This window comes from Thermobia domestica, chromosome 2 (assembly GCF_964235325.1).
Source record: "Thermobia domestica chromosome 2, izTheDome1.hap1.1, whole genome shotgun sequence".
Taxonomy (NCBI): Eukaryota; Metazoa; Arthropoda; class Insecta; order Zygentoma; family Lepismatidae; genus Thermobia; species Thermobia domestica.
In genome coordinates this window covers 314,136,930-314,156,279 of record NC_137455.1, presented here as the reverse complement: position 1 = coordinate 314,156,279, position 19,350 = coordinate 314,136,930, and the positions used below count along the sequence as shown (strand labels likewise).

General features: G+C 37.2%; 1 protein-coding gene across 2 annotated transcripts in view; it reads right to left on the bottom strand.

The window, feature by feature from the left end:
• The window catches only part of Tbcd (tubulin folding cofactor D), a 97,209-nt gene extending 81,950 nt beyond the window's left edge, over positions 1-15,259 (bottom strand). For both annotated transcript variants that reach the window (XM_081748995.1, XM_081748996.1), the window contains exon 1: positions 14,802-15,259. In XM_081748995.1, the coding sequence (XP_081605121.1) occupies positions 14,802-15,173 (372 nt within the window). In that variant the 5' untranslated portion in view covers positions 15,174-15,259. The remainder of the gene's footprint in view (positions 1-14,801) is intronic.
• Between the last annotated feature and the right edge of the window lie 4,091 nt (positions 15,260-19,350).

Below are 19,350 nucleotides of genomic sequence, written 5' to 3'. Positions count from 1 at the left end.
TATACCTATCAAGTCAATTTAACACGCCATCAAACATGATATGAAATAATTAATTTATTATTATTGTGTGTGTTTTTGGATATAGGAATTGTACCGAAGAAGGAATCCTTGTATGGCAGCGGTTGTTATCAACTCATAAGCTAAGCTATACTTGAAACTATGAATGATCGAAATCGTTGATGTAAACGTTCAGTAATGCTGGTCTGTCTAGTACATGTCTGAATAGTGAGCGTGTATTGTAGTTTATTCGAGAAACTAATCCCAACTTGTGGATACTAAATGAACACGATACTAAATGAACTAGCTTATCAGCATCGTAACTTTAATTTTAAAAAAATGAAATGAAAATTTTTTTTTATTTTTGTGCATATGTCGCATGGTTACGCTGTATAGGCTAGAGGAGACACTGATAAGAATAAATGAATATGAGTTCATAGCGAAAGACACTGAGAAAGAAACATTCAAATATGGAAACAGGGAGGGTTGAATCATATATGCAAGTTTAGAATTGAAAAAAAAAAAAAAAAATCGGACAGAATCCATCTTATAACCAAAATTGTGATTTTGGGAAATAGAAGGAAAGGTTCCGAACTGCGAGGATCACATTAGGCAGTTGTCGAATTCAGATGGAGAACTCTTTTTAGAGCATTAAATTGTTGCGAAGTGAGAAAAAGATCTTAAGATCAGGAGAATTAAGAATTTGAAAAAAATTTCAGCTTTCGAGACGAGTTTCGAACCACGAACTTCTTAGTTATTAAGCCACGACTTTATCCATTCGGCCATGAAGACCTCTGTGTTGTAATCATATAACTTAAATTGTTAGTGCTCACTGAATCGCGACCACTCCACCACACAGTGTGGCCAGCCGCCCAGCACCCCGAATGGTAGTATTACATGACTACCAGAATTGTAGTATTGCAGAGAAAGAACACACTCCAGGCTAGATGTTGGCAAACAGCACACACTTATAATGGGAGGTGGGCAGGATTATTCGCATTCCAATAGGGTACGATTGTGGATACCCGAGTAATCGGTGCGTCAATAACCCAGACATCACTACTTGTCGGATGAGCCCGTTCCTGTGTGGTAAATGTGTACAACGAGTGGAAAGAAAATGGGGTAATTATCTCTAAGCGACGGAACTGCAGGGGCGTACGGAAGTTCAAAACGTGGGGCGAGCGTTGCATCAAACAACTCGTGAAAGCCAAACGAACCATCAGTGTCCGGGAATTAAATGAGCAATATAATGGTGGATGCACAACACCTATATCAAAAGCAAATATACGACGTACACTGGCACGCACGAAGTTACGCAGCAACGCCCCACTCTTTACGACTCGTCACTGTCGACTTCGTTGCGCTTGGGCACAGGAACAGCTAATTGGTTCGTGGATGATTGGCAAAGGGTGGGTTGGTACGATAAATTACGGATTGTGCTACTCCTTTCAGACGGGTGTATGCATGGTGGTGTGTGCGTATGCATGAATCTCTCGTGCATGGTGCATACTGTACAAACATACTAGGGCGGCTGTATGGTTTGGGGATGCTTCTGTTGCATGGAACGTTCGTGTACATGGACCACAATGTGACATCCGTTGTGTATCTGCAGGTACTGAGGGATCACGTACACTCTACAATGCAAAACTTCTATCCAGATGAAGATGGCATTTTCCAGGGCGATAATGTACGGTGCCACCAATTCATAACTCTACTTGCTGGGCTTAAGGAACATTCCACGAAGCTGCAGCATGTGAATTGGCCCTCTAACTCACCGGATCTTAATAATATAGAACATTTATGGGACGTTGTGGAATGACTCCTGCACCGACATCTATGGGCTCATTGTGGGACGCTATCAGGAATATATGGTGTCGATCCTCGTGGAAAAATTGGCAACAACAAGAATACATGCCACGCCCTGTTCAGGCTGTCATCTGAGCAAAAGATGGACAAACAAAGTATTTGGTAGGTGGCCGCATTCAGTGAACATTCAGTGTATTTGTTGATTTTAGTCAATGTGTGTTTTATAAATACAATAGAAATACATTTCTTTACAAACACATACACATACTAATTGTCATAAATGCAGAAAGACCACCACTTACAAGCTATAGCAATTTAGTTTAACTTGAAAAGAGAAAACGTTGTTTCGTTAGTACGAAATTTGTCTCAGAAACACTAGGAGCACTGCAAGAGATCAATCACAAACTTCGTAAGGATGTGTATTTTTATGTGAGAACACAGAAGAAGAACCAACAAATTCCCCCACCCTTCATATCATCATCCACTAGCAAATTACCTGATAAAGTATTGCAACAAAACCTTTGGCATTAAAGGAATTCCAAAGAGTTTGCTAAGTGAAATACCAAGGAGCTTGCTAGAATCTGCAAGATCTCCGGCGTAAGATCGTATGGTACATATGATCTCACGTTCCTCTCCAGTCAAAAGTAGGTCCTCAAAGACGGTAGAGACCTTGCCGAGCTTGTGGGGCTTCAACCAACATCTGCCTGCACCAACCTTCTAAATTTGTTTCGAACAATAAATAACACTTTGTCGTTTTCTTTTCAGGTTCATAAGGCGTCTAGAGTTATGAACGTTACAAGAATAAAAGACGACAAACTTGTATTGAAAATTGGAGGTATATACTTATTCGAAAGTTATGAGATCAAATCAGTTATCAGCTTATCATACATCACTTCCACACACATCTATTGGCAAACTCCGTTACGTTTTGATACCGGTATCTTAGTTATTCGCCCGTCCGTATGCAGCATACACGCTTTTTCACCACTTTAGAAAGCTTACCCAGGAGTAGTACAATTAAAGATTTCATATTTTCGTTACATTTTATTCCTTGCATTTTATTAATTTAACAATATTTTTAATTAAACTGCTCGAAATACCAGGAAAACAATCTTGAATATCTCATTTAAGATTACTGTTCAACTTACTTCACTAATTAGCATGTATTTGTTAGTCCTAAAATAAGCTAAATTTTCTAAGTGAATGATTGGGGTTTAGCAACGTTGACTAGATTACTATTGGCTACAACACATCTCCTCGTTTTTCCTGTTTACTCTCTCATTTTCTCCCGTTTTTCATTCCTACAACATTCTCATAAAACAGAACTCTCTGATGCAATACTGAATCTTTCTCTTTCGCAAATACAGAGTTCATTCTAGTGGTTTGTAGAGACTTTTATGTGAAAATGGCCGGTTTTTCTTCTGAGAATTTAATGAGATCACAGCAGCGTATTTAAATTATCTTTCAATGTTACTTTCCAAAACGTAGAGATGAAAACAACTGGATAGGAAATAGCTGCAGAACAAATGAGAGAACTATTTTACTGATCCTTCTTTGAAGGCTAATTTAAAAAGAAAACGTCTTTTCTATATTTGAGCAAGGGAAGTACTTGAAGTGGTACGCGGGGATCTGCATGTGTTATATATCGTTGGGAAGGTCACACCGAGTACACCTCACATGTGCAATATCTCGTTTGAATGGGGCCTGAAGGGGTCGTAGCGACCATTTGAAAATCAGAACAAGGCATGCTCCAAACACCAGAAACCGTGGACAAAATAGTAAGCTATAATGTAATTGTTTCGAGACGTGATATATATAAGTTTAAAAGGTAGCTGAATACGAATCTGAGACCAAATATTTACAAATCAAAATAGCGGATCCAACATGGAGGACACAAATTACCAAAAAACAAGCTATGGATCTGAAATTGGGTATATAGAGATATTCGACGTCGCTATGTATGAATCGGATACCAAAAGTGTAAAATTCAAAAGGGCGGATCCAAGATGGCAGACAAAATGCAAAACACTACTATGGAACTGAAAGCGGGTAGGTAGAGGTTTTCGTGGTCGCTGAGTACGAATTCAATGTTAAAAGTGCAAAATGCAATATGATGGATCCAATGTGGCGGACAAAAGTACAAGTAGTAGAAAAATACCTATAGCATATAACGGGGCAAGTAGGGGCAGGTAATGTATTACAATAAAGCGGGAACGTGCTTTGCTATACGATCATGCCAAAAATGAGGAACGGAATGCAGGGCAGGTTTTGTAGCGCACATGAAAGTTTTATGATACGAACAGAATGCAATCATTGACAATAATTATTTTACTACTAACTATTTCTCCCGCTCCAGAAGAGATACGCGGGGACCGACATGTGTTACATATCGTTGAAAAGCTCGCGCTGAGTACACTTTACATTTGTAATATTTCGCTTGAATGGCGCCTGTAAGATTCGTTGCGATTACTTGCAGATACCATCACAAGATCCGAAGAATAGCATTGAAAAGTGGGCATTGGTGTTTAAAACATCGTTTTGCTTACACAACTGTCTTTCCGGTTTCACATTATGTCGTGTATATTTTTGAGCCATATGTATGACAAATGTCCACTCTCATGAGTAGGGATAGTTCCGACACCGAGACTAGTTTTGATCTCGTCTCGGTCTCATCTCTAATTCGAGACCTAGATGTGCTTTTCCAAATGGAGATCAGACTGAGACGCAGCCCAGGTTCGTCTCGATAAACATTACGTCCATTCTGTACTTTTGCACTTTTAACATTGAATTCGTACTCAGCGACCACGAAAACCTCTACCTACCCGCTTCCAGTTCCATAGCAGTGTTTTGTATGTTGTCTGCCATCTTGGATCCGCCATTTTGAATATTACACTTTTGGTATCCGATTCATACATAGCGACGTCGAATATCTCTATATACCCAATTTCAGATCCATAGCTTCTTTTTTTGGTAATTTGTGTCCTCCATGTTGGATCCGCTATTTTGATTTGTAAACATTTGATGTCAAGTTTCCTATTCAGTTACCTTTTAAACTTATATTACCACGTCTCGAAACAATTACATCATAGCTTCCTATTTTGTTCACATTTTCTGGTGTTTGGAGCGTGCCTAGTTCTGATCTTCAAATGGTCGCCCCGCCCCCTTCAGGTTCCATTTAAACGAGATATTTCACATGTGAGGTGTACTCAGTGTGACCTTTCCAACGATATATAACTCACGCAGATTCCCCGTACCAATTCAAGTACTTCTCTTGTTAGTTACAGGTGCATAATGAACTTCCCCTTGTTCAGGAACACGTTTTAAGGCAGTGAAAGTTTGTTATTACTGTGTTAATTGAGTTATATTTGATAGAAACGTCTGATAAAATATTGCCAAATACTCAGACATAAATAATCGTTTGCAAAGCTCTAGTGGAAAATGAAACAAATCGTCGTAAATATGTTAGACTTTTGAAACGTAAAAGATTTTTTAAAAAAGCAATGGAAATGTGCATGAATGTGGCACTTGGATGCGAACCTATAACTATAAAAAGTAGCGTGTTTACTTCATTGTCTGTAAGATGAATGGTTAATATAAGGGACTTTACGTGGATGGTCCTACGTTCGAATTCTGACTCTTCTTACTGTTCTTTTCTTTTAGCTACGCTCATACTGTGCATTCCAGAAGTTCAATTTTAACCTTAATGTAGTCGCAGCTAGTTTAAGCCGGAATTATTTTCAAATATATGATTTGTTATTACACTCTTTTCTTTAATTTGCGATGTTTGAACTTCGATATTAAATTTTACATCCTTACTTTAACTCATTTCTCTACGTCATATAGTGATGAATGTTGCACAACGACGACAGTCGTGTGGTAATACAATATTCCATTATTACTGCAATATATTTCTATATATATTTAGACATTTTTTACTCACAAAAACACGTACAGTGGGCCCTACAATGCAGCATGGACCCCTGGAGGAATTTCAAACGGATTTAGTAAACGATTAAATTACCATCTGAAATATATACTGACGGGGGGGGGGGGGGCAAGTTACTGAAACTATTTTTCGGAGGGGAAGAGGTGATACGTAAAAGTAATTGAATGCGAAAGATATTGATGTCGAATTCATAGTTTCGGATTCGAAGAGATAAAAAGTGGCACTCCGGATGAGCACTTTTCACTTCTTTTCAGCCATGCATAAATAGAAGATAGTTTTAAAATTATATTTTTCCTTTCATGTATGATTATTAAAAAAAAAAAAAAAAAAAAAAAAAAAAAAAAAAACCTATCTTTTAACTTTATGTTTTAATTATTTTCTACTTTTCAGTTATAAGTAACAGTTACTTATATTTTCTATTTATATTATATTCTATGTTATACATTTATTATTTACATTTTATGTCATACATTTAAAGAGAAGCTTGTGACTTTTAGAGCAGCAGGAACATACACATGATGTATAGTCCTTGAGAGCCAGAGCCTACTCCCCCTCCCTCCGAAATCACTACTTTTCTGTAAATTTTACCTAATTTTAGAGGTGATATTAGACATTTTAGTACAGTGTGTCTTCATATTGACTTTGAAACCCTCGAAAAGTTTTCTACTCGTGAAATGAATTTCTGCCTACGACTCTGCACACGAATGACGATTTAGGAAGTGATCAGGTAGGAAGGACCTCCCTGAAGCAACGATACTTCCCCAGAAATCGTATCTCTGATAGTTCCTGATGTGATATCGGTATTTGTGCATTACCATTTTTCACTCTCAGTGTATTGAAATTCACCCCAAAGGAACTGTTATGAAATCTTCATGGGCTCCCCCTCTGACCCCCATGTCAACGAGGCCGACATTGGACATATATCACGTCTGGAATATCACTATTCATCTCAGTGGCCCTGAAAATCACACATCTGAAACATATTTAGGATGTTTTCGATTCTTTTCGCCTGTCATCCTCCCACTCTGACTTCCATGCCAACCAAGGCTCAACAGTATCACTATTCATCTTTGCGATCCCGAAAACTATGAATTCGACACTAATGTCGTTCGTATTTGACTACTTTTACATGTCACCTTTCTCCCTTATTAGGGATGGTTCCACCTAACTATGGAGGAATTTCAACCAACAGGAGTATACCTATAAATTACCATCTGAAAAAAACTGTGCATGTGATCTTTTTCAGAGAGGAATTCGTTGATTACTTTCTCAATACCAATTTGTTTATTTTTTTTTTTTTTTTTTTCGTTTTCCATGCTGAAGACTGCCAATGAGCTCAAATTCATCTGCACCATTGTCCTATGAATATAGATTTTCATGGCGTTTAGTTCACTGAATGGTCGCTTAGGTGTTCCTCTCGTCACAGGGAAAGTGAGATATAGTTATAAAAGACTAAGGGTCTAATCAAATACGAAACACTACTAGCAATGACAGTTGTCTAACAAGGGAAGCTATCTAACTCCTCGACGACTATCGCACTAAAACGTGCACAAGTGGAAGAACATGTTGAAAAATGAAAACATGCTTACTCCGATGATTCGCAACGCCACCGAACAGGAAATATAATGATTTTCCCCCATAGCCCCTGTAAGTTGTGAACTCTGGTCATACATGCCTTGGATGGGATATGAATCTGATACATTGGAACTTGTTTTCGCACGAAGACAAATGTTGCAAACTCAAGATGATAACAGTCAATGTTGATTGTGATCTCTGGTACGTTATTGATGCGAATCGATGTCAAACAGAACACGATCCGCGATCGTAAATTGTTGTTAACAACAACAAGAAGTAGTAGTATTGTTCTTTTTCTTCTTAATAATAATAATAATAAGAGGAAGAAGACAACAAAGGTATTGTTGGGCCCGTTCAGTAACGAAGGAGTTCGGCCCATCTTGATTGTAACGAAGAGTATAACAACCACACTACAGCTGGGACCTTGAAATCGCTTTCTTGACTCCTCAACCCACACGATCATCAGGTCGGCAAGAAGACGACATAATAATAATAATAATAATAATAATAATAATAATAATAACAATAACAATAATAAACTACTGGATAACATTGGAGTTTCCAGCAAAATGCAAGCAGGCCCGGAGAGCTATCTACAACTTCGTCGGATATAACCGGAAGTGATTTCTGAACGGCAGAAAGAGGTCGAAGAGCTGGCCAAATCATATATTTTGAGTTGACAGGGCATTATAAGTACGAATATATGCACGTTGATGTCACTCCCGGTTGGAAATCTTGGATCGGAAGTGGTCACAGGCAGCCGGATTCACATATTCGGTGTCCTCAGCCCATAAGGAGTAAGATTATATATAGGTTGATCCAACTTAATGTCACTTCCAACTATAAAGGGTCAACATGTATTCCCCTGTTGATCTCCGAACCTGGACGTGAGATCGGAAAATTGATTCCATATGTGGAATCCTGATCGGACGAAGACAACAACGAATATATTTTGATCACGATGTGGCCACTTCCGACCGGACATGACCTCTCGAAATACAACCACTTGCATTTTGCTAGAAACCTCAATGTCTTTCACTAGCTTTATTATTATTGTTGTCTTCGTCTTCTTTCCGAGGTGGTGATCGTGTGAGTTGAGGAGTGAGTCAAGCTAGAGATTTCAAGGTCCCGGCTTCGAATCCTGGCTATAGTGTGGTTGTTTGTGGATGTTACACTCTTCGTAGCAGTGCTAGAGAACAATCAAGGCGGGCCGAAGTCCTTCGTTACTGAACGGGCCCAATAACACCTTTGATGTCTTCTTCCTCTTCTCATCATTATTATTATTACTCATCATACTACTACTCATAATATAATATAATATAATAATAATAATATTATTAATAATAATAATATTATTATTATTATTAATATTATTATTAATAATAATAATAATAATAATAATAATAATAGAAAACCAATTTTACGTTGTGGTTTCAGCGTGCCCGTTTTCTCCACCAGGTAAACGTGTTCGTTTGAAACTTACGATCGCGTATCGTGTTCCATTTGATATCGATTCGCATCAATAACGTACTACAGATCACAATCAACATTGACTAACATCTTGGGTCTGCAACATTTGTCTTCGTGAGAAATCAAGTTCCAGTATATCAAATTCATATCCCATCCAAGGCATGGGATATGTATAACCAGAGTACATAACTTACAGGGGCTATGGAGGAAAATCATTATATTTCCTGTTCGATGACGTTGCGAATCGTCGGAGTAAGCATGTTTTCATCTTTCAACATGTCCTTCCACTTGTGCACGTTTCAATACGATACTTATTGAGGATTTCAATAGCTTCCCTTGTAAGATTAAAACTTTAGCTAAATCATTCTAAGTTGAAATTTCATTCAATCTTTTCCTTCATTACTGTTCAGAAACTTAAAACTGTTGCTGACGTAAATACCAGACGTAATATAGCAACCATGGAATGCCTTCCCCCCCTCCCCCCATCTAGAAAATTTTCTTCGGGCGTCCAAGATCCTGACTGAGATCCTTTGGCTTTTCTTCACCACTATTTTGGAATCGAAGGACTAAAAATATCAGTTGAGTACTAGTCAGGGTTTGAAAAAACCCGGGTTTTTCTGAAAAAGCCCAACCCACCCGGACCCATATGGGTTTTTTCGGGTATTTTCGGGTTTTATTGGGTTTTTTCGGGTTTAATTGGGTTTTATCAAAATATTTCAATGTCTCTGGGGTAAAAGTGTTAAAATGTGATTTATATTTCAAGATAATCATTGTCACAACTTGCAACAATTTTCTAATCACTGCTATTTTGAAAAAATGGCCGCCATTTTGAAATTTTACGTTGGATGATCGCCAAAATATATACAGCTAATTTAGAGTATCTCGTGCTTCTACTCTAAAAAATTTCGACTTAAAAGACTGAAAATTGCGCTTTGTAGCGTGCATACCCGCTATTTTGAAAAAAATAAATTGTCACCATTTTGAAATTTTACGTTGGTATGCCGCCAAAATCTATACAGGAAATTTAGTGTCTCGTGCTTGTACTCTGAAAATTTACACTTAAAAGACCGGAAGTGATTCCCTTTAGTATGTGTGGTACAAGCAGGCGAACGAACAAATGCAGATTGAATCATCCCAGAAGCCTCAGTGACGTTTGCCAAATATGAACACCAAATATATTAATTTAACAGCGTAAAATAAATGGTTTTTATTGTTGAAGTTCACTTTCGATACTCTGTGTGTTCAATTACGGGAATTTCCCGAGCACTTGTTGCAAGAGGGATCTTTCCAGAAAATTAATTTAAGACCATTAAGAAAGATATAATTCATATTTTATAAAATAAACTAGCTTTTGGCTAGCTGGGGGCTCTGCCCCCAGATCCCCGAGTTTCCTCGGCCTACGGCCCCACATTTCTTATCCATTGCCCTTTGCATCATCCTGAATCTGCCCACCCGGGGGCATCGCCCCCCCCCCACACATTGTCTTCGCTCGGCCTACGGCCTCGCATCTCTTAAACCCACAATTCTATCATTTTTTTTTCCTATTTCAACTATTTAAAAGATAAGATTTTGTATCCCAAGAAAACGCCCATTTAAATAACAAGGGAATTTCTTCATCACCCTTTAGACCCCTAAAAATATTTAAAATATTCACTTTTGGCTATTTTCCTGTCGGTTAGTCCTGGAATGCTATAATCATGCCATATTTCATCATTCTAATCATGCTGGAAGGACCTAAACATTTTGGGGTGTAGAAGGCGTCCCATATAAATAACATGGGAAAGATTTTTCAGTTCCCCATAAAACCACTCTACGGTTGGGATTTTTTATTTCTGATGTTTCAATTAGGTAACGCTTACGAAAACATACAACCATACCGAATTTCAAGATTTTATTCCAATTCTAAGTACCTAAAACATGAGATTATAAATTTTAAAAAAGGCCCATTTAATTAATATGGGGAAATTCTTCATCCAATCTTTAGACCCCTCAAAATTAAAAATATTCACTTTTGGCAATTTTCCTGTCGGTTAGTCGTGGAAGCCTACAGTCATGCCAGAATTTCATCTTTCTAATCCTACCGGAAGTGCCTAAAAATTTTGGGGTGTAGAAGACGTCCCATATAAATAACATGGGAAAGGTTTTTCAGTTCTCCATAAAACTACTCTACGCTCGGAAATTTTTATTTCTGATGATTCACTTCGTAACGCTAACGAAAACATACAACCATACCGAATTTCAAGTTTTTATTCTAATTCTAAGTACCTAAAACATGAGATTATAGGTCCAAAAAAGGTCCATTTAAATAACATGGGGAAATTTTTCATCCCCTCTTTAGACCCCATAGAAATTTAAAATATTCATTTTTGGCAACTTTTCTGTCGGTTAGTTCCAGAAAGCTACCATCATGCCAAATTTAATCATTGTAGCCCTACAGGAAGTGCTCAATAATTTATGTCAGCTCATGTAGTTTTATATATAGTTAGGATGTTTCAGAATGTCTTAAATGAAGTTAAATATCTTCCAGCATAAAATAAATAGTTTTATTGTTGAAGTATTCAGTTCCAATGCTTTGTGCGTTCAACTGGGGGAATTTCCCGAGAACTTCTTTCGGGACATGTTTTTTTTCCCTCCTCCCTCGAAAATACAGCTCCCTTTACTGTACATCGAAACTTCCACTAGTAAAAGTTCGAATTCAGCACTTGAAATAGTAAACGGTACGTAGTTCGGAACTCTGAGCATCGAGTTTTTTTACATTTGACGAATTTTTACGCTTTTGTTGGTGTTGATTCTGCAGAATGCTTATTTGAAGAGTACCTACAAATAGCTGCACTAAACTGTTGTTTTTGGAAAACTAAATTTTACTGAAGAATACTTGTGTTACCATCAAAGGTAAGAAATAATACTAATAGTTTTACTAAGGCACTACATGTTTACTGGTAGTACCGGCATCTATGGCTTTAAACGCGTCAAACGTATGAGGGACACCGTCCCTCGGCGTCGCCGAGTTGGCGAGCACACTATTCACGGAAAGTATTTTCTAAAGTATAAAATTGCATTTTTTCCCTTCAAATAGGCTATAAGCATAATCCATACATTAATTTGTTACTTAATTATCTCAAGCTAAGATAAGGTTTTTTTAATTCATTCAGTGCATTCAGAACTTTATAAAGGTCTTCTGTTGAATGTTGTTGTATACCTTAACGTGAAAGCATTCAATTCGCCCAGGGAAAGTCCAAAATCTGATAAAAATCGCTTTCAATATGATCACCTTGGTTGTATCAATAATATATTAACAAAAAGCTCAAAAACCCAGGTGGGTTTTAAGGTGGGTTTTTTCAGGTGGGTCCAACCCGAAAAAACCCGGTGGGTTTTTTCGGGCTGGGCCCACTTGGGCAAACCCTGGTACTAGTGCAAATCAAAGGCTTACACATGCATAAAGAAATCGACTGTACAATTGATAATAATTTAGATCAACTCTAAGTCTAAAAGAAACCGATGAAATATAAGTGTCACTGTTAATATTAAACAAATTGAAAATAGTTCGAAAAATGTATCGGTGACCATTTGCCAATATCAATACTCCCAAAAGTGGTCGATATCACCGATCCCGACATATCGGTACATCGGTTAAGAGTGCACTTTGTGCAGGACAAGTGATTTTGTCACTGGATCTGGTATTGGAGGAACAGAATCACTGTTATTTGTAACAGGTACGGAATCGGTGTTTTTGCTCCTTCTGCTGATATTATTGTTCTGGAGTTTTAGCGGTTGGTGGCACTAATACTGTATCCTGTGCTGTGTTGGCTGGTTGTGTTGCTGATTGGGCGTTGCGTATACTTGACTGATCATGCTCTATGTTTGAATGTTACAAGTTGAACATCCATGTTGCATAGGTCAAAAGTGTCAAGTCAAGAGTAGTTTCGATGTCGCCTTGTTCTTCTGATATTGTCCAAAAATTTGTTAGTAGTTGACACTTATTTCTTTCGTTATTATGTCATAACAGGAAGTGTTCGGCTTTTATGAAGTATTTCTGTGAAAAAAAGGAGCTTCTTTGATTTTTTTTTTTTTTTTTTTTTTTTTTTTTTTTTTTTTTTTTTTTACGTTACTAATTGATTTTATTATCAACCTGTGTTCTGGAATTTCTTCGAAACTCAGTAGGCACACTGTTTCGGATTGGTTGTGTTTCTGCAGAGAGGTGTGACTTGAAACAATCGTTCAACTACTAGTGACGTTATTGGAGCTCCTGGACTAACAGTTGAGGTGGACGAGAGTTTGTTCGGCAGACGCAAAATCAATGTTGGTCGATTGCACCGAAGTGATTTCGCTCATTATTTATGGAAGAGAAGGTTTGCTGCTTTTTCTAATAGTGAGATGTTTCTTCGTCATACTGCATTGATTTATATCGTGAGTGTTGAGTGTTCTTCATTTTATTTTATTATTATTATTATATTTGCAGTTTTTTTTTTCCTTCTTGCGTTAGATTTACAGTAATCATTTATTATTTATTTGTTGGTTTGGATTTTTCTTTACTGACTTTTGGGCAGGGGGTTTGGGGGGCGGCATCCCCCCACCACCACACCATTTATATCTCAAATTGATAGTCACCGTTTCACCCGAATTGATTTCTCATATTAGTTAAGCATCAGTTCCCAAGGATTTTTCCATTATTCGTAGCAATTAAAGAGTAAATATCTTAATGAGTGTGGTAGATCATTTGGTTATCAATCACAACCTAGTTTTCGCTGTTGTACCTCACTGTATTAAGTTTGAATTATGTGGGTGCATTACTGCTGCGACTTGGATTACAATTTCTCATTAGGTGGTCTCCAAAACTTGTCTAGAATTTACTTTTCGATTGCTCCAATTGATGGAATCTTTTTAGGAACTAATCTTTGACAGCTTCGAGGAATCGGTTCCTATGAATGTTCTGCACAAAGTGCACTCTTACCGGTACATCACTAGATTTGGGAGGCCAAAATTAGGTAAGGTAATGTTTACAGGAGAAATGAGGGATAAACTTTACAATATACGCTCCTGCTGCATATCAATAAGTAGTACTGCTTTAAAAGGGTATAACAGAATTGAGTAAGATAGGGATAAGTAGGGCAAGAGTAAGAACGGATTAGCCTAAGATCAGGGAAGTTTTTACCCATTTTCATAAAAAGAATACAGAATAATTTCTCGTTTCTGCGTCAGTATACCAGCTGGAGCGGGCATTATGAAGTTTAAACAAAATGAGGGTGAGTTTTACTATACGGATCCATAGATTGTAAAATGTACGGGAATATGTGGGGGGTCTTTAATTTGCCCATTTTATGTTGAGAACAGAACCCAATGAACCCCTGCGGGGCTTCTAACCCGTTCCCACCCCCTACTTCTACTACTACTTATATTATGGATCCGTATAGTAAAACTCCACGGAAATCAGTTTACGTTACGGAACGGTATTTATTATCTAAAGGTAATTGTTGCAGGAACTACTTCCACTTGACAGAAAAGGAAGGTAAACATCATAGTCTAAGAATACAGAAGTGAAACTGCTTGTAATTGTGATTCCAAGTATCGTGGGATTCTTTGTAGGTTACGGCTAATCTAACCTAAATTAAATCATCAAAAAATGCCGAAAAAACAGCGAGGAACTACGAATTTTAACCAAAAAATTCTGATCTCCCAAACCCAAAATTGTATGGGATATTCAATTGTCAAGTGCTGACCCAGCATAGTAATTCAATTGTAGAGCTGATTGAATACTTGCAACTGGGGAAAAGCTCCAGTTTAAATAGAAAGTCAAAATAATGAACTTTATTACCTACCACCTACGTAAAGCCCAGTAAAGTGTAACACCCAAAAATTTTATTTATAGCCGAAATTAGTTTTCGTTCATTCGGAAAGTGTGACACCAGACAAGGTAACTTTGATCTTATTTTCTACCCAAATCAAAGAATTACGCATTAATTACTTCATATTTAATGTCATCTAATACTAAAGCCTGTATCAAGCTTACCTCATGCGGCAAATGCCTGACCACAATCTTGTATCCTCTCACTTTCGTCAGAACATATATATAACTAAAACAACAATGCTTCAGATCCATCTCTGCGCTTTTATCTCTAGCAATAGTGATCATTTTCTCTAACATTATATCAAGATGCGGGTCAAGTAAATGCGGCTGTTCCTGATACTGGTTTAAAATAAATAAAAACCTTTCATATGCACGCTCCACAGGAGAAACATTTGTGTAAATGGTTCTTAAATTTTCAATTAAATTAAGAACTTCATCGAGTTCAGCAAACAGTTCATGAGCACATCCCAACCCAATATTTTCCGAATTGTCTTCCTCTCGCACAGTATCATCCATTTCCGCTGCAACAACCATTTTTATAAAATAAAAATATATTACAAAACGAACTGTCAAACCACACTATTTCTTTCTGCGAAGTATATAGTAGTGTTACCAGGTCACTCAAGTACATTCCACTTTATTCTCCAACATGCAACACAAAAAAAGTCACTGGACAACAAGGCTTCATTCCTACCAGTCATGCAAATTTTCCGGGTCCAAAACGCAAACAAAAGGCTAAAACAAGGAATTTCAAAATGCTATAGAGATTATTGTACAGTAAAACGCAAATTTTGCTGTTTCGTTGACGTAATATCATGATGTATATAACGAAGTCCATGGGAGGGTCGTTCCATACCAGTCTTCGCAAAATTCTAAGTACAGCAACAAAACACACACACACACACACAGACACAGCAAAAAGTAATTATAACTGCCCTAGCCATCGCATAGCTGTGCTAGCGTAGGTTACGTCCGAACGAAGCAGCGAGGAACACTAAACTTCTGTCTGCGATTAGATTATGACGATTTTCATTCGTTATGATAGAACATCATTTTTCTTCCCGACCTTATAGACAATATTGATTTAATTTCCCTGGTAGTTTGCTAGGCTTGAAAAATATAACCACTCTTGATATTCTGAACTCCAATTTCAAAGCACTGGAAGTTCATACATAATTGGTATTTAGCTTTCTTCTATTACGATATTAACATATTTGATTATATCGTTGAAATCCAAGAAGTACTTTGAAAAATGCAGTTGTAAAAAGTGAATTGATGAATGATATTCGTCACAACTAATACCGTGAATAAGATCGATGTGTCATTAGACAGGACCCTGGTTAAATTTTGAAGTAAGAAGGTTCATGTAGCGTGAACTTGAAGTCGTTTAGGTGTGTTCCTTTTTGTCACTTACAAAGATTCTAAAGTTTCTTCTGAGCATAAAATGTTAGGGAACGCTATAAAAGTTTTTCAAAATAATGTTATTTAGTTCCTCTCTGAAAGCCCTCAAGTGACATTTCTGAGTTCATTTAATCAAACACACTATACATTATGGGAATAAACATTTCAGTTCTCTCACCCTTTTCGAGTCGACTACACAGAGCTCCCGTACAACTTTTTTTTTTTAATATTATGAGAATGATTTTAAGTTACAACACCGTGTGCGTGGGTTTTCTAGGGGTTCTTCTGTTTCTTCCCACTTTCGTCATTCCACTATTTCATTCATATCCCATCTTCACCGTCTTCTTTAGCCTAGCCGGCATAAACGTGGAACGTAAAACTTAATGATTTCATTTAACTTACTTTCTGGGGAAAACCGGCATTTCCAGTTTTGAACATTTTTATGGAGTGTTCCTGCTGACCTACTGGTTAGCGCATGTGGTTTTGATGCACATGGGTCTCGGATTCGATTTCAGATGGAAGAACACAAACAGCTTTTCTCGCAATAATTCACTTTTATTAATTATCCATCTCCCTTAACCTAAAGAGCATCTCTAAACTAAAATGGTAAAGTAAAAGTTTCATTTTCATTTTTTTTCGGGGGGGGAGGAAGAGATAATGTAAAGGCACGTATAATCACTGGCGGATTCACGTGGGGGGCGAAGGGGGCGACCGCCCCCCCCCAAAGATCTTTTACTTCCAGCATTTATCGTTGGGAAATACAATTATTGTCTTTTCCCGACCGATCCAATTTGTATGACAAGCCTCGCAGAGTCTAATCAAAATGTGTGGTACTTAATGGTACTTAATACAGACACATGTGGGTTATTAATACTTCTGTCCCTAGTTCCTTCAAGCGGTCACCATGAGCCCCAAAGGAGCGAGAATATACAGTAATTCATTTATTAGACGAACAGCTGTAGGAAGGAGGGAAAGCCGGCTCACTCTTTGAACTAAAAATGTATATTTTAAAATTGTGTCCTAGAGAAAAAGCTCGCTGAATCTGAGATGAGCCTTTTCGGTTGATTGATTGATTGATATGTATTACTGAACCACTGCGTTCAATGTTCATTTACCGGGAATCAAACTACAGAACCTCATGCATCAAAGATCAAAGGTACGTCCGCTGGCTGTTTCATCAACAAAGAGAACTGTGACTTTTGGGGTTCAACACGGAAACATTAGGAAGGGACCAGGGATTAATTGTGAATTTTAATGGCATTTCATCTTTTCTTGGAAAATAACACAAACTGTTACTGTAATCATATATAAAAAAGCGAAGTCCTGATGTTCGCACAGGCCAAACCGCTTAAGCTAGAAACTTCAAATTTGGACTAGATAAGATTTGTAACGTAAGACTTGAAATTTGGTATTTGGATTCCTCATTTAAAATAATCTGACACGCGTTTTAACGTTTTTTGATACTTTAGTAAAATGGAGAAAAAGAGGTGGAAAGGAAAAGGGACAGGGATTGCAATTATTATAATAAGATATCCATATGTAAGAATCTTTGAAGGTTAGAAACATAGAATTTGGTTTATTGACTTCTCGCTTAAAGTAATTCAATACGTATTTCAGCGTATTTGATATTTTACCTACGAGAGAAGAAAAGGAGATGTAAATTATTATTATTATTATTATTATTATTATTATTATTATTATTATTATTATTATTATTATTATTATTATTATCATTATTATTATTATTATAAGATGCCCATTTTTCGGGATCCCTTACGGTTAGAGACATGAAAGTTGCTAGTTTGATTATTCATTTAAAATAATTAAACATGTATTTGAGCGTTTTTAACAACTTAACGTAGAAGGGAAGAAAAAGATGTGGAAGGGGGGGGAGGTTCACTAAAATGCCTTACAAGATGTTTGAATTTCGTGACAGAGTTTTAGCTCAATCCAATTCTATATGAAAGACACAGAAGGAAGAACGTGAAGCATTGTGCCACAGTAGCACATAATTGCTATATTGTACCAGGCCCTATTCCGAACAAATTGGGGATCTGGGGGCGAAGTCCCACCTTGCCTAAGACTATTGTAATATAATTTTATTGTTGTTGTAAGCATAACTATAATTATACTACGTTTATAAATGCTGCTTTTAAGAAATTTCCAACCCCCTGTTCCTAGTTTGGTCTAATGCTTTTTTTCTTTACATACTCAATTATGCCAGTGCAAAAGCGGGTATTCGGACAAAATCCCTATACAATGCTTATTGTTCCGGGTTCGATTCCCGGTGGGGGTACATTTTAATAAAAAGGTGTTCGGTTTTCACTATAATCAATAAGTGCACGTCTCTTTTAGCCATCATGCCATTACCATGGAACGTTAAGCTGAAGCAACAAACCAAAATGCATAGAGGACTACACTTTTGTAATAGTGTCCTATATTTGTCTTCTCGCTCTCTACTGTCTAAGTGAAAAATTTCTGCATGTATCAGAAATTGAATTCCTGATACATTCACCTTTAAATGCATCAGTTGAGTACATTTGGAAGCTTTTCTTGAGGAATTTACAATTCCATGGACACATAACATCAAAGTTTATCAGTGACTCCCAACGACTCATGAATTCTGGGTTCTGTACCAATCATAGAAATGTTTTCTTCACCTTTGATACATCAGAAAATTTTGGTACGATTTATGTCGCTGCAATCTAAACGCACATTTAAGAAAATGTCAACAATGTTGATAAACTGAAATCATGGTGAAATATTGAGTTTCGCAGAAACGAAATGTAACGGAAATCGAACAACATTTTGCCCTCAAAAAATGTTCTTCGCATAGCGCCATAGATCAAAGATAATGTCCCTCTCAGACAGATACTGGAAAAAGAAATGTCATGGATAGGGGTCGACGACCGGAACATACCCTTGTATTCTATTGGATAGTGAAATTGATAAATTTAGTTCAAGCTTCATGTTTTCCTGCGATCACTTTAGTGCAACAAAAGGAAACTATATTTACTTACACAGAGTAGCAAGGAGAGAGAGGCTTCGTGACAGATAACAGATGAATGCAATCGTCAAAATATTACTTTCTGTTGTGTAAGTACTGCGTAAGACAGCGCATCTGATATATCGCGGTGACTATGTGAAAGTGAATCATGACACCGCCACGCCTCCGAAACGGTAGTGCGTATTTAATTTAAATCTACAGAAAGAATATACTTTCATTTAAAAAAAATCGGGTCTCAAAATATCTGGGAATCAAGTTTACACCCTCCCTCCAACCCGGATTCATATGTGCCCCATTTTTGCA